This window comes from Zootermopsis nevadensis, unplaced genomic scaffold (genome assembly GCF_977971745.1).
Source record: "Zootermopsis nevadensis isolate Lab colony 2312 unplaced genomic scaffold, Znev_1.0 Znev_ptg000007l, whole genome shotgun sequence".
Classification (NCBI taxonomy): Eukaryota; Metazoa; Arthropoda; class Insecta; order Blattodea; family Termopsidae; genus Zootermopsis; species Zootermopsis nevadensis.
The window spans coordinates 10,999,276-11,015,400 of record NW_028259139.1 but is presented as its reverse complement, the minus strand read 5'-3'; the positions used below and the strand labels follow the sequence as shown (position 1 = coordinate 11,015,400).

General features: G+C 41.6%; 1 protein-coding gene across 3 annotated transcripts in view; it reads left to right on the top strand.

Annotated features, from left to right (window-relative positions):
- The window catches only part of Sdb (SAXO downstream of blistered), a 46,406-nt gene extending 31,641 nt beyond the window's left edge, over positions 1-14,765 (top strand). The window contains exons 4-5 of one of the 3 annotated variants that reach the window (XM_087344260.1): positions 47-2,459; positions 2,733-14,765. In XM_087344260.1, coding sequence (XP_087200386.1) covers positions 47-2,459; positions 2,733-13,237 — 12,918 coding nt within the window. In that variant the 3' untranslated portion in view covers positions 13,238-14,765. Of the gene's footprint in view, positions 1-46 lie in introns of all 3 variants that reach the window. The other 2 variants (XM_087344261.1, XM_087344259.1) reach the window with 2 other exon arrangements.
- Positions 14,766-16,125: the final 1,360 nt, after the last annotated feature.

Below are 16,125 nucleotides of genomic sequence, written 5' to 3'. Positions count from 1 at the left end.
CTTTTTAGCAGTTTAATTCATTACTTTGTCCAAAATGTATGTTTAGGGAACCTCCCACCAGAAGGAAGACTTCAAAGCTGTCACACCAGAGAGGGCAATTATTCAACGACACCCAGATAACCTTCATGTCCCAGAAGGCGAGTTTGTGAGTGCAACAAAGAATCGTGATGATTATCCCGAACGCTGGGCTGTTAGACCAGAACAGCCTCGCCGACACCGAGACAACCTCGTGCCTATGCGAGGTGACTTCCAGGGCATCTCCAGCTCTAAAGAAGCTTACCAGGCACACCAAAACACTGTGAGGACTGAAGTGAAGAAACATATTGACAACTTAACTACTGAGGGTACTATGACCTTTGAATCCTCATCTAAATCAGAATTTACAGAAAAGACTGGCAGGCGAGAGAGAGCTGAACGTCGTCGAACCTGGACAAAACAGGATGGAGAAATGTTCTTTGAGACAACTAATACAGAAGAATATAAGACACCACAAACACGGCAGGGAATTCAACGCATCATCAGACAAGACAACTTGTGTGTTGATGAAGGAAATTTTGAAAACTGCATCACTACCTCACAAGAAGTCTATAGGACATTCCATGACAAAGATGTGAGACAGACACAAAAGCGTTATACAGACAATTTAAGAATTGAGGGTTCCTTTGAAGGAACACCAAAATCAAAAGAGGATTTCAAGATGGTAAAAGGTGAAAAAGCATCTATGAAGAAACCAAAGGATAACTTAAAACCAGAAGGGGACTTTGATGGAAAAACTCACTCTCAACATGACTTCAAAATGGCAATAGTAGACAGACCAGTTCCAACTAAACCAAAAGATAATTTAAAACCTGAGGGTGAATTTGAAGGATCGCCAAGGTCCAGAGATGATTACAAACCAAGCGTGGGTGACAGGGCAAATATAAAAAAGCCTAAAGATAACCTGAGAACTGAAGGCATTTTTCAAGGATCACCTAGTTCAAGAGACGACTTCCAACCAACGAAAGGTGATCGTGAACCAGTGCGAAAACCAAAGGACAACTTAAGGCCTGAGGGTGATATTGAAACGCCAAGACCTCATAAATATGAACCAGGTGATCGTGCTGAAATTAAAAAACACCCAGACAACTTGAAACTTGAAGGAGAATTTCAGAGGCCACAAACACCAAAATACCAAGCTGGTGAACGTCTTCCAGCAACAAAACCCAGAGATAACTTGAGACCTGAGGGCGATTTTGAAAGACCAAAACCCACATTATATGGTCCAGGCACCACAGCTGACATTATAAAACATCCTGACAATTTAAAATTGGAAGGAAATTTTGAGAGGCCTCAACCAATACAATATGGCCCAGCAGAAAAATATGATATTAAGAAACCAGCAGACAATTTGAGACCACAGGGAAGTTTTGAAGGTTCTCCAAGATCCAGAGAGGACTACAAAAGACCTTCCAAAGGACAACGTGCTGATGTAAGGAAACCAAAAGATAATCTTCGACCTGAAGGACAGTTTGAAGGTACTCCAAGATCACGAGACGACTTCCAGCCAACAAAAGGAGATCGAGCTGATATAAAGAAACCAAAAGACAATTTGAGGCCAGAAGGAGAGTTTCAAAGACCTCAACCAGGTGAATATGGTCCTGGTGATAGAGCTGACATCATTAAGCATCCAGATAACCTTAAATTGGAAGGTGATTTCGATCGTCCTGAACATCAAAAGTATGGCCCTGGAGAGAGGGCTGATGTCAAGAAACCAAAGGACAATCTCAGACCAGAAGGAGATTTTGAAGGAACACGAAGATTAATGGATGACTATAAGCCCACCAAGGGAGACCGTCCCAATGTAAAGAAACCTACCGATAATCTCCACCCAGAAGGACAATTTGAGGGAACACCTAGGTCAAGAGATGATTACCAATGCACTAGAGGTGACCGAGCTGAAGTTAAGAGACCACAAGATAATCTCAGACCAGAAGGAGACTTTGAAGGAACACCGAGATCACGGGATGATTTCAAACCAAAACATGGTGAGCGAGCAGATGTCAGAAAACCTAAAGACAATCTTCGACCTGAAGGACAGTTTGAAGGATCTCCAAGATCAAGAGATGACTTCCAGCCAACAAGAGGTGACCGTGCTGATATAAAGAAACCAAAGGACAATTTGAGGCCAGAAGGAGAGTTTGAAAGACCTCGGCCAGATGAATATGGTCCTGGTGATAGAGCTGACATAATTAAGCACCCAGATAACCTCAAATTGGAAGGTGATTTCGATCGTCCTGAACCTCAAAAGTATGGCCCTGGAGAGAGGGCTGATGTCAAGAAACCAAAGGACAATCTTCGACCTGAAGGGCAGTTTGAAGGATCTCCAAGATCAAGAGATGACTTCCAGCCAACAAGAGGTGATCGTGCTGATATAAAGAAACCAAAGGACAATTTGAGGCCTGAAGGAGAGTTTGAAAGACCTCAGCCAGATGAATATGGGCCTGCTGATAGAGCTGACATCATTAAGCACCCAGATAACCTCAAATTGGAAGGTGATTTCGATCGTCCTGAACGTCAAAAGTATGGCCCTGGAGAGAGGGCTGATGTCAAGAAACCAAAGGACAATCTTCGCCCTGAAGGACAGTTTGGAGGATCTCCAAGATCAAGAGATGACTTTCAGCCAACAAGAGGTGACCGTGCTGATATAAAGAAACCAAAGGACAATTTGAGGCCTGAAGGAGAGTTTGAAAGACCTCGGCCAGATGAATATGGTCCTGGTGATAGAGCTGATATCATTAAGCACCCAGATAACCTCAAATTGGAAGGTGATTTCGATCGTCCTGAACCTCAAAATTATAGCCCTGGAGAGAGGGCTGATGTCAAGAAACCAAAGGACAATCTTCGCCCTGAAGGACAGTTTGGAGGATCTCCAAGATCAAGAGATGAATTCCAGCCAACAAGAGGTGATCGTGCTGATATAAAGAAACCAAAGGACAATTTGAGGCCAGAAGGAGAGTTTGAAAGACCTCGGCCAGATGAATATGGGCCTGGTGATAGAGCTGACATCATTAAGCATCCAGATAACCTCAAATTGGAAGGTGATTTCGATCGTCCTGAACCTCAAAAGTATGGCCCTGGAGAGAGGGCTGATGTCAAGAAACCAAAGGACAATCTTCGACCTGAAGGACAGTTTGAAGGATCTCCAAGATCAAGAGATGACTTCCAGCCAACAAGAGGTGATCGTGCTGATATAAAGAAACCAAAGGACAATTTGAGGCCTGAAGGAGAGTTTGAAAGACCTCAGCCAGATGAATATGGGCCTGCTGATAGAGCTGACATCATTAAGCACCCAGATAACCTCAAATTGGAAGGTGATTTCGATCGTCCTGAACGTCAAAAGTATGGCCCTGGAGAGAGGGCTGATGTCAAGAAACCAAAGGACAATCTTCGCCCTGAAGGACAGTTTGGAGGATCTCCAAGATCAAGAGATGACTTCCAGCCAACAAGAGGTGATCGTGCTGATATAAAGAAACCAAAGGACAATTTGAGGCCTGAAGGAGAGTTTGAAAGACCTCGGCCAGATGAATATGGTCCTGGAGATAGAGCTGATATCATTAAGCACCCAGATAACCTCAAATTGGAAGGTGATTTCGATCGTCCTGAACCTCAAAAGTATGGCCCTGGAGAGAGGGCTGATGTGAAGAAACCAAAGGACAATCTTCGACCTGAAGGACAGTTTGAAGGATCTCCAAGATCAAGAGATGACTTCCAGCCAACAAGAGCTGATCGTGCTGATATAAAGAAACCAAAGGACAATTTGAGGCCTGAAGGAGAGTTTGAAAGACCTCAGCCAGATGAATATGGGCCTGGTGATAGAGCTGACATCATTAAGCATCCAGATAACCTCAAATTGGAAGGTGATTTCGATCGCCCTGAACCTCAAAAGTATGGCCCTGGAGTAAGGGCTGATGTCAAGAAACCAAAGGACAATCTTCGACCTGAAGGACAATTTGAAGGATCTCCAAGATCAAGAGATGACTACCAGCCAACAAGAGGTGACCGTGCTGATATAAAGAAACCAAAGGACAATTTGAGGCCAGAAGGAGAGTTTCAAGGATCTCCAAGATCAAGAGATGACTTCCAGCCAACAAGAGGTGACCGTGCTGATATAAAGAAACCAAAGGACAATTTGAGGCCTGAAGGAGAGTTTGAAAGACCTCAGCCAGATGAATATGGTCCTGGTGATAGAGCTGATATCATTAAGCACCCAGATAACCTCAAATTGGAAGGTGATTTCGATCGTCCTGAACCTCACAAGTATGGCCCTGGAGAGAGGGCTGATGTCAAGAAACCAAAGGACAATCTTCGCCCTGAAGGACAATTTGAAGGATCTCCAAGATCAAGAGATGACTTCCAGCCAACAAGAGGTGACCGTGCTGATATAAAGAAACCAAAGGACAATTTGAGGCCTGAAGGAGAGTTTGAAAGACCTCAGCCAGATGAATATGGGCCTGCTGATAGAGCTGACATCATTAAGCATCCAGATAACCTCAAATTGGAAGGTGATTTCGATCGCCCTGAACCTCAAAAGTATGGCCCTGGAGTAAGGGCTGATGTCAAGAAACCAAAGGACAATCTTCGACCTGAAGGACAATTTGAAGGATCTCCAAGATCAAGAGATGACTTCCAGCCAACAAGAGGTGACCGTGCTGATATAAAGAAACCAAAGGACAATTTGAGGCCTGAAGGAGAGTTTGAAAGACCTCAGCCAGATGAATATGGTCCTGGTGATAGAGCTGATATCATTAAGCACGCAGATAACCTCAAATTGGAAGGTGATTTCTATCGTCCTGAACCTCAAAAGTATGGCCCTGGAGAGAGGGCTGCTGTCAAGAAACCAAAGGACAATCTTCGCCCTGAAGGACAGTTTGAAGGATCTCCAAGATCAAGAGATGACTTCCAGCCAACAAGAGGTGATCGTGCTGATATAAAGAAACCAAAGGACAATTTGAGGCCCAATGGAGAGTTTGAAAGACCTCAGCCAGATGAATATGGGCCTGGTGATAGAGCTGATATCATTAAGCACCCAGATAACCTCAAATTGGAAGGTGATTTTGATCGTCCTGAACCTCAAAAGTATGGCCCTGCAGAGAGGGCTGATGTCAAGAAACCAAAGGACAATCTCAGACCAGAAGGAGATTTTGAAGGAATACGGAGATTAATGGATGACTATAAGCCCATCAAGGGAGACCGTCCTGATGTCAAGAAACCTACTGATAATCTCCACCCAGAAGGACAATTTGAAGGAACACCTAGGTCAAGAGATGATTACCAACCTACGAGAGGTGTCCGAGCTGATGTTAAGAGACCACATGATAATCTCAGACCTGAAGGAGACTTTGAAGGAACACCGAGAACACGGGATGATTTCAAACCAAAACATGGTGAACGTGCAGATGTCAGGAAACCTAAAGATAATCTTCGACCTGAAGGACGATTTGAAGGATCTCCAAGATCAAGAGATGACTTCCAGCCAACAAGAGGTGACCGTGCTGATATTAAGAAACCAAAGGACAATTTGAGGCCAGAAGGAGAGTTTGAAAGACCTCGGCCAGATGAATATGGTCCTGGTGATAGAGCTGACATAATTAAGCACCCAGATAACCTCAAATTGGAAGGTGATTTCGATCGTCCCGAACCTCAAAAGTATGGCCCTGGAGAGAGGGCTGATGTGAAGAAACCAAAGGACAATCTTCGACCTGAAGGACAGTTTGGAGGATCTCCAAGAACAAGAGATGACTTCCAGCCAACAATAGGTGATCGTGCTGATATAAAGAAACCGAAGGACAATTTGAGGCCTGAAGGAGGGTTTGAAAGACCTCAGCCAGATGAATATGGTCCTGGTGATAGAGCTGACATCATTAAACATCCAGATAACCTTAAATTGGAAGGTGATTTCGATCGTCCTGAACCTCAAAAGTATGGCCCTGGAGTGCGGGCTGATGTCAAGAAACCAAAGGACAATCTCAGACCAGAAGGAGATTTCGAAGGAATACGGAGATTAATGGATGACTATAAGCCCACCAAGGGAGACCGTGCTGATGTTAAGAAACCTGCCGATAATCTCCACCCAGAAGGCCAATTTGAAGGAACACCAAGGTCAAGAGATGATTACCAACCCACTAGAGGTGACCGAGCTGATGTTAAGAGACCACAAGATAATCTCAGACCAGAAGGGGACTTCGATGGAACACCAAGAACTCGGGATGATTTCAAACCAAAACATGGTGAACGGGCTGATGTCAGGAAACCTAAAGACAATCTTCGACCTGAAGGACAGTTTGAAGGATCTCCAAGATCAAGAGATGACTTCCAGCCAACAAGAGGTGACCGTGCTGATATAAAGAAACCAAAGGACAATTTGAGGCCTGAAGGAGGGTTTGAAAGACCTCAGCCAGATGAATATGGTCCTGGTGATAGAGCTGACATCATTAAACATCCAGATAACCTTAAATTGGAAGGTGATTTCGATCGTCCTGAACCTCAAAAGTATGGCCCTGGAGTGCGGGCTGATGTCAAGAAACCAAAGAACAATCTCAGACCAGAAGGAGATTTCGAAGGAATACGGAGATTAATGGATGACTATAAGCCCACCAAGGGAGACCGTGCTGATGTTAAGAAACCTGCCGATAATCTCCACCCAGAAGGCCAATTTGAAGGAACACCAAGGTCAAGAGATGATTACCAACCCACTAGAGGTGACCGAGCTGATGTTAAGAGACCACAAGATAATCTCAGACCAGAAGGGGACTTCGATGGAACACCAAGAACTCGGGATGATTTCAAACCAAAACATGGTGAACGGGCTGATGTCAGGAAACCTAAAGACAATCTTCGACCTGAAGGACAGTTTGAAGGATCTCCAAGATCAAGAGATGACTTCCAGCCAACAAGAGGTGACCGTGCTGATATAAAGAAACCAAAGGACAATTTGAGGCCAGAAGGAGAGTTTGAAAGACCTCGGCCAGATGAATATGGTCCTGGTGATAGAGCTGATATCATTAAGCACCCAGATAACCTCAAATTGGAAGGTGATTTCGATCGTCCTGAACCTCAAAAGTATGGCCCTGGAGAGAGGGCTGATGTGAAGAAACCAAAGGACAATCTTCGACCTGAAGGACAGTTTGAAGGATCTCCAAGATCAAGAGATGACTTCCAGCCAACAAGAGGTGACCGTGCTGATATAAAGAAACCAAAGGACAATTTGAGGCCAGAAGGAGAGTTTGAAAGACCTCGGCCAGATGAATATGGTCCTGGTGATAGAGCTGATATCATTAAGCACCCAGATAACCTCAAATTGGAAGGTGATTTCGATCGTCCTGAACCTCAAAAGTATGGCCCTGGAGAGAGGGCCGATGTCAAGAAACCAAAGGACAATCTTCGCCCTGAAGGACAGTTTGAAGGATCTCCAAGATCAAGAGATGACTTCCAGCCAACAAGAGGTGATCGTGCTGATATAAAGAAACCAAAGGATAATTTGAGGCCTGAAGGAGAGTTTGAAAGACCTCAGCCAGATGAATATGGGCCTGGTGATAGAGCTGACATCATTAAGCATCCTGATAACCTTAAATTGGAAGGTGATTTCGATCGTCCTGAACCTCAAAAGTATGGCCCTGGAGTAAGGGCTGATGTCAAGAAACCAAAGGACAATCTTCGACCTGAAGGACAGTTTGAAGGATCTCCAAGATCAAGAGATGACTTCCAGCCAACAAGAGGTGACCGTGCTGATATAAAGAAACCAAAGGACAATTTGAGGCCAGAAGGAGAGTTTGAAAGACCTCGGCCAGATGAATATGGTCCTGGTGATAGAGCTGACATAATTAAGCACCCAGATAACCTCAAATTGGAAGGTCATTTCGATCGTCCTGAACCTCAAAAGTATGGCCTTGGAGAGAGGGCTCATGTTAAGAAACCAAAGGACAATCTTCGACCTGAAGGACAGTTTGAAGGATCTCCAAGATCAAGAGATGACTTCCAGCCAACAAGAGGCGATCGTGCTGATATAAAGAAACCGAAGGACAATTTGAGGCCTGAAGGAGAGTTTGAAAGACCTCAGCCAGATGAATATGGGCCTGGTGATAGAGCTGACATCATTAAGCATCCAGATAACCTCAAATTGGAAGGTGATTTCGATCGTCCTCAACCTCAAAAGTATGGCCCTGGAGAGAGGGCTGATGTCAAGATACCGAAGGACAATCTCAGACCAGAAGGAGATTTCGAAGGAACACGAAGATTAATGGATGACTATATGCCGACGAAGGGAGACCGTTCTGATATTAAGAAACCTACCGATAATCTCCACCCAGAAGGACAATTTGAGGGAACACCAAGGTCAAGAGATGATTACCAACCCACTAGAGGTGACCGAGCTGATGTTAGGAGACCACAAGATAATCTCAGACCAGAAGGAGACTTTGAAGGAACACCAAGAACTCGGGATGATTTCAAACCAAAACATGGCGAACGTGCTGAAGTGAGGAAACCAAAAGACAATCTTCGGCCTGATGGACAGTTTGAAGGAACTCCAAGATCAAGAGAAGACTTCCAGGCAAGAAGAGGTGAAAAAGTTGATATCAAGAAGTATCCTGATAATTTAAGACCGGAAGGTGATTTCAGTGTTGAGAGGAGCAGGGATGATTTTCTTCCAATTAAAGTTGAGCGAACACCTGTGAAGAAGCATGTAGATAACCTAGTTATTGAAGGAGATTTTGTTGACAGCAGGACAAGAGATGATTTTAGAGTTGTTAAGGGAGAACGTTTTGAGGTACAGAAACATGTGGACAATTTAAAACTGGAAGGAAATGTAGATGCTTATCGATCAAGGGATGATTACTCTGGAACAAAAACCGAGAGGGTTGAAATCAAGAGATATGAAGACAACCTCAGAATGGAAGGTGAGTTCATTGATCTGAGGAAAAAAGATAATTACAATGTGTTTGTTGGAGAACGGGCACAGGTGAAGAAATATGCTGATAACTTGAAACCTGAGGGTGAATTTGGTGGGACCAGGACACGAGATGACTTTACTCCCCTAAAAGTAGATCGGCCAAAGCAGATTCGCCATCCAGACAACCTGAAATTGGAAGGTGATTTTGAGTCTCACAGGCCCAGAGATGATTATATGCCATTGAAAGGTGAAAGACCGGAAGTGAAGAAACACCTGGACAATTTGAAACCAGAGGGCGAATTTGGTGGAACCAGGACACGCGATGACTATCAACCTAAAAGAGGAGATAAGCGAACACCAATTAAGCATTCGGACAACTTAAAGATGGAAGGAGAATTTGACCGTCCAAAAGAATTTACACCTGCTAAAGGTGAAAGAGCTGAGATAAAGATACATCCTGATAATCTGAAACTAGAGGGTGAATTTGGTACATTTAGGTCCAGAGATGACTTCACTGCCATGAAAGGTGAAATGTCCAAATCAGTTCGTCATCTAGACAATCTAAAACTTGAAGGTGACTTCAATGACCTACATCCCAAAGATGACTACAAACCTGTAAAAGGAGAGCGATCTGAAGTGAAGAAACATGTGGATAACCTGAGACCCGAAGGAGAATTTGGTGGGCCCCGTTCTCGAGACGATTATCAAGTTGTAAAAAGTAACAGGCCTGAGGTTGTAAAGTATCCTGACAATTTAAAACTTGAAGGTGACTTTATAGATACTCGTGCCAGAGACAAAGATACCATAAGTTGGACAGAGAGAACACAGATTACTAAACATAAAGACAATCTGAAAATGGAAGGCAAATTCCATGTGCAAAGAACACGTGATGATTTCACAGGCTTGAAAGGAGAAAGAGCAGAAGTTGAAGTTCATAAAGATAATTTGAAAGTTGAGGGGGAATTCTCAGAATATCGATCTCGAGATGATTATAAGGCAGTACAAGGGGAACGAACACAATTGATAAAGTATGAAGACAATCTTAAGCTTACTGATGCTAAGTTTGGAGGTAGAAGAACAAGGGATGATTATCAAATTGTACCTATTGAACGGGTTCAACCAAAAAAGCATGCAGACAACCTTAAGACTGAGGGAAATTTTGAAGGTACCCCAAGTTCCAAAGAAGATTTCAAACCAGTTCGAGGAGAACGAGCTGAGATAACAAAGCACGAAGACAATCTCATACTGGAGGGAGTATGGGATGTACATCGATCTCGTGATGATTATACTGCTAAAACAACAGAAAAGGTCAAAATTAGTAAACATGAAGATAATCTGCATATAGAAGGAGAATTTGTCAATATTCGAACCAGAGATGATTACAAACCAGTGAAGGGTGAGCGTCCTGAAATAAAAAAATATCCTGATAATCTAAAACCAGCAGGAGAGTTTGGTGGCCCAAGATCATATGAAGATTTCACTCCCAGTAAAGGAGAAAGGCCATCACCTATTAAACATCCTGATAATTTGAAATTAGAAGGAGACTTTGAAAGACCAGTACATTGTAAGACAGGACTTGGTGACCGTTATGATATGGTAAAACATCCAGATAACCTAAAACCAGAAGGAGACTTTGGTGGCCCCAGAACTCGAGATGATTTTACACAAGGGAAAGGGGAAAGGCCATCACTCATCAAACACCCTGATAACTTGAGATTAGAAGGCGACTTTGAGAGACCTCTACAAGAAACACCTGGTCCTTGTAATCGTGCTAGTATTGTAAAACATCCAGATAATTTAAAACCTGAAGGAGAATTTGGAGGGTACAGAAGCAGGGATGATTTCACTCCTTCCAAAGGAGAACGACCTAAGCAGGTGAAACATCAGGATAATTTGAAACTGGAAGGTGATTTTGAAAGGCCCACTGAAGTTAAACCAGGTCTTGCCGATCGTGCTGACATTATTAAACATCCTGATAATCTAAAGCCTGAAGGGGAATTTGTTGGTCGAAGATCAAGAGATGACTTCCAGCCACAGAGATCAGAAAAACAAACACCCATAAAACCTTCAGACAATCTTAAAGTGGAAGGTGAATTTAGTGATCATCACCCCAAAGATGATTTCAAACCTGTCTATGGTGAAAGACCAGAGATAAAGAGACACAGTGATAATTTAAAGCCTGAAGGCACATTTGAAGATCATAGATCCAGAAATGACTATACTGCAGTCAAAGGACAAAGAGCAGACATAAAGAAACATACAGAAAATCTCAAAGTTGAAGGGAATGTTGTATATACTAGATCCAGGGATGACTACATGGCAACAAGAGGGGAGAAGGCAGAAATCACTAAACATGAAGATAATCTGAAAATTGAGGGAAGATTTGAAGACCTGAGATCCAAGAATGACTATGGCTTGGTGATGAGAGGTGAGAGAATAGAGGTGAAGAAACATGAAGACAATCTGAAAATAGGAGGCACATTTGAAAGCAGGCGATCTCGAGATGATTATAAAATAATGCAAGCAGAGAGAGCAGAATTGAAGAAACATCCTGATAACCTCAAGGTAGAAGGAAGCTTCAATGGCAGTCCTAGGTCTAAAGATGACTACAAACCAGTTAAAGGTGAACGAGCCGAAATTACGAAGCACCAAGATAACCTCAAAGTTGAAGGTGACATCGAGATCCACAGATCTAGAGATGATTACCAGCCAGGTAAAGGGGAGAGGCATGGAATGAAGAAACATCCAGACAATTTGAAAGTTGAAGGTGAATTTCAGGGAAGTCCTAGAACCAAGGAAGACTTTAAACCAGGTAGAGGGGAGAGAGCAAACATCAAGAAACCTCAAGATAATCTAAAAACTGGAGGTGATTTCCAAGGTGTATCATCACAAAAGACACAATTCAAAGAGGTAAAGGGAGAAAAAGCAGAAATTAAGAAACATTCAGATACACTGACTGTAGGAAGTGGAACTATGGAAATCAAGACTACAAGCAAAGATACTTTCCAACAAAAGAGAAAACAGTCTGTACCTGCAGCAGGCAAGTCTACTGGCACTTTCAACAGAAAACAACACATGCAGTCACACATAACTCTTGGAGATGATAGTATCAATATGACAGCCACCAATGAGACAATAAATAATTCCTCAAGCAAGTCAGCACATGAAGACAGGAGCCAGAAACATAGTGGAGATACTACGAAGTCTGTCTCCATAAAAGAAACAAGAACTCTAGATGATGGAACTATAGTGATGGTCACCAAACAGGTGACTAATACCATCACAGGACAAGAGACCAAGGCAACTAAAGCCAAGTCTCTTCAGCAGCAAAGTGTTACCCAGTCTATCAGTGGCACTTCAAGCACAAAACTTACATCAGTTACCCCCCATGAAGCTAAGAAACTGGAAGTTTCTTCAAAACAGGCTGATATTTCTGAGAAAAAATCTGTTTTGAATGAACTCCACACATCATTTGATGCAAAAAGCCAATCCACAAACTCCCAGTCTTCCACTTTTGAAAGGAAGCTCTCAAAGACCCATGCTAACAGTAGTGAATTTAGACAAGCCATCAGTGGCACATCTGACAGCACCATTCAAAGCACAGTCACTGATTCTGGTACAAAATCAGGTAGCCATCACAGGAAAAGTGTTATTACTTCCTCTTCTGCTGATGTTACCAATGCAGTTCTCCATCGAAAAGGCACAACATCCTCAACAGAGGCCCTACATACCATCTCGTCAGCTGCATCAGCTCAAAGGAAAAGCATTTCGAACCTCTGTGAGATGGGTCAGTACATCAGTAACTCTTCACAAAGTCAGGACAGGAAAAGTTTAAGTGCTCTTCACAGGCAAGGTGTCTCCCCTGGAGAAGTACTTCACCAGTCAAACATCCTATCTTCATCAGATCAGCAAAGTCATCAGGGAGCTGTTCGAAGAAGCTCAGCATGGTCATCTTCATCCATTCAACAACAGCAGCAACAACAAGTACGGTCAGAGAGAATTATGAGGAAGGACAATCTCTCCGTTGGTGAGGGAACATTCCATGGACAGAGTGAAGCAAGGGCATATGGTAATTTCCACACAAGCAAAGGCACGACCGAGCGAGTCACTAAGACTCGACATTCCAACACTTCCCATATAATGCTTGGAGATCACTCTTCCTCCCATACGGCTTCGTCTTACAAAAAGGAATTTGCTCCAAGGGTTACAGGACCCTGTCCTGCCTCTCTGCTTGAAACAAAGGAGCCTCCATTTAAACATACAAGAGACACGCCGAAACATCGGTTTTACCTGCCAGTTGTTTCAAACTAGACTGCCAAATAGTTGTCCAGATATACGTATATAGCTGAGGTCCTCCTCTAGACTACCTTTCATACTTGATTTACTATAGCTCTCTGATAAATTTTAGATTGGCATGCATACATGAATGCCAAAGTAAAGGCACTTAATTTTCCTTACAATTAGACTATTAACTTATTATATAGCATCCACTCCATTCTTACATGAGATTAATTTCTTCCTGAAACAGAATCTAACTACTACAACCTGAGAAAATATAATCATTTAGACAGAATCTGAATACTAATGCATTAAACATATCTAATGTGGTTTAATGCATGTAAGAGAATATGCTAGATAATTAAATTAATAAACATTTGTGAATGGCCCAGTTCCTTCAACTGTGTTTAAAAACCCACGGTAAATCTGTGATACAAAGCATACCGTCCTTGTGTTGTATTTGATAAATGCCTTCTCTATTAAAAAGTGTTAAAGATGTTAACTCATATTATTATGTATTTAGCAAACATTTATTAACAAAATGATGAAAGAAATATATTTTAATAACAAATATGAAGTTGGTTGTGGGATAGAATATTAATGATATGCTTATGAAATTTTACACCGCTAGCGATCATTTTGTGGAGTATGTATGCATGCATGTTTGTATGTATGCATGCATATGCGTACATGAGTGTGTGTATGCTTGCAGCTTGAGTGATATATATTTCTACATTTGTAAGGTAAATATGTTCCTGAATCTAGCATGAAGTTTTTTATATGTATATTTTGCTTGGAAAGGTGAACAAATTACACAGATAATTTGGATAAAAACTTTGAGGTTTTCACAGTAGCAAGAATTTGTATTGTGGTCATTTCGGTTATGATGCCATGTATTCTAGTATGAGTTACAGGCCTCTGTAGGAACCTACTGCCTTATTTTTCAGAACAGATGATGTAGGTAACAGGTTCCTACAAAGTTTTTAGGATCACCATCCCTAAGATTACACAGCATCAACCCAGAAAACTACAATACAAATTAACATGTGTTTAACTTTGTTGTATGAAAGAATGACTTATATTTAATGGCAGTTGTGAAATGAAGCTCTTGTAGAAATATATAAGCACAAGTTACATTTATGAAAGCAAGATTGTGTAATTCTTTCAGTGACATTTATAGTATAACTTTTGTTTTACTCACGGTTTATGTATAATTCAATTTTGGTTTTAAAGTTTTGCTTCAGGGGATTTATTTGAGACTCTGCGCTTACTAGACAACTATTTCGTTTCAACCTTTATCGTCCGTATGATGCATCTCACGTGACCCAGCTCGTGGTGCATGGCACTAGCATTCTACCTTTAGGTAAAGCCCATCCACCAGTCCCATAATACAGAGATTCCCTATTCCGATACGATAAAGGTTGAAGTACAATGTCACTACTCAGTTTTGCAAAATTTCAATGAACAGCATGCATTATTAATGTTACACCATTATGTTTGCTTCAGTAGTGCCCAACAGTGTTAAGATTCAATAAAGTAACTTCATGACAGTTTCTCTTCACTTCTCTTTTTCTTTTGTTTTTTCAGCACACCACTCAAAGAATACAGTGTGTCACAAATCTGCTTCATAACACCACATACAACTGCACCTTTCATGTAATTTATCGACTTGTCCTAAAAAACCCAGACACCTTATAACCTAATATTTCAGAACTATGGTGTTCTATGTATCATAGAACAACTACAAGTTCTGTGAGAACTTTCACAGATTAAAAATCCCAAATTAATATTTTTGGTTATAAAGATAAAAGCATTCATACATGCATCATGAATGACACTTCCCTGTAAGATCACAAGCTTACAGGACAAGTGTCCTAAGTTTTTAAATTCTGTCACATTCTAAAATCTAACTCCCTTATACAGTATATCCACTGACAGTGTTTAATGCAAGTGTTACTTCTGGCTCCTGGTAGGAAAACTACATGAATCACTGAAAAGTGCTAACAACAATTGTTTTTATTTTTCATATGACAGTGCAACTGCATTTAACATCATATTAAGTACTGGTTATTGTGTGTGGATATGGTCTGATTTTACATTGAACAGTGTTCATCTGTATGAATCATGAAAAATGGTTCTGCTAAGTGTCAGAGAAAATGTCATCATAACTTCCTGGGACTGCAAGTGGTATTTTCAGTCAGTTCATGATGGCGAAGAAATGTTGTTTCATTTGCATGGACATCTTTCCTCCAAAACAATTAGTACAGTGTGCAATGATTGGTAAACAAATTATTGGACCAATGTTCTAGGCAGAAACAATTAGTTCTGATACGTATGTGAGACTCATATTGACAGAAGTGCAGCTCAGGTTTCAGCATAATTTTGCAACTGTCCGCACTGCATACTACTATATGACTACTGGAAGGGGTGCTGGTGACAATAAGTCAATTAACTTGAACCTGCCCCATTTTACTTGTCTATGGAGTAATATGAATTACAAAGCTTACAGAATAACCCTATATGGAAGAAAAGTCACAGGGAAACATACAAAGAGAAATTTTGGAAGAACTTCTTCAGGTAAATTTCAACTTATTTAAACAGTACAGAGACTGCACTTGTAAAGGGACAAAGTTCTCAGCACATCTTATAATATAGGTAAGTTGATTTTAATGTTTTTATGTAATGATACCTCAGTCACATAGAGAAAAATCTTGTAGCCCTTGGGAGTGAGTCATGCAGTTCCTACAAACAGCCAGGAAGTGACATCTGTGTTTAATTTTGTTAATGGATGCACTTTACAAACCCACATTAGTCGCATATATCATTAAGCAATTCTGAAACATACATTTGCTGTAGCCATATATACCAATAAAAGATTCTCAGTGGCAACATTCAGCTTTCAATAAATTATGACACGTGTT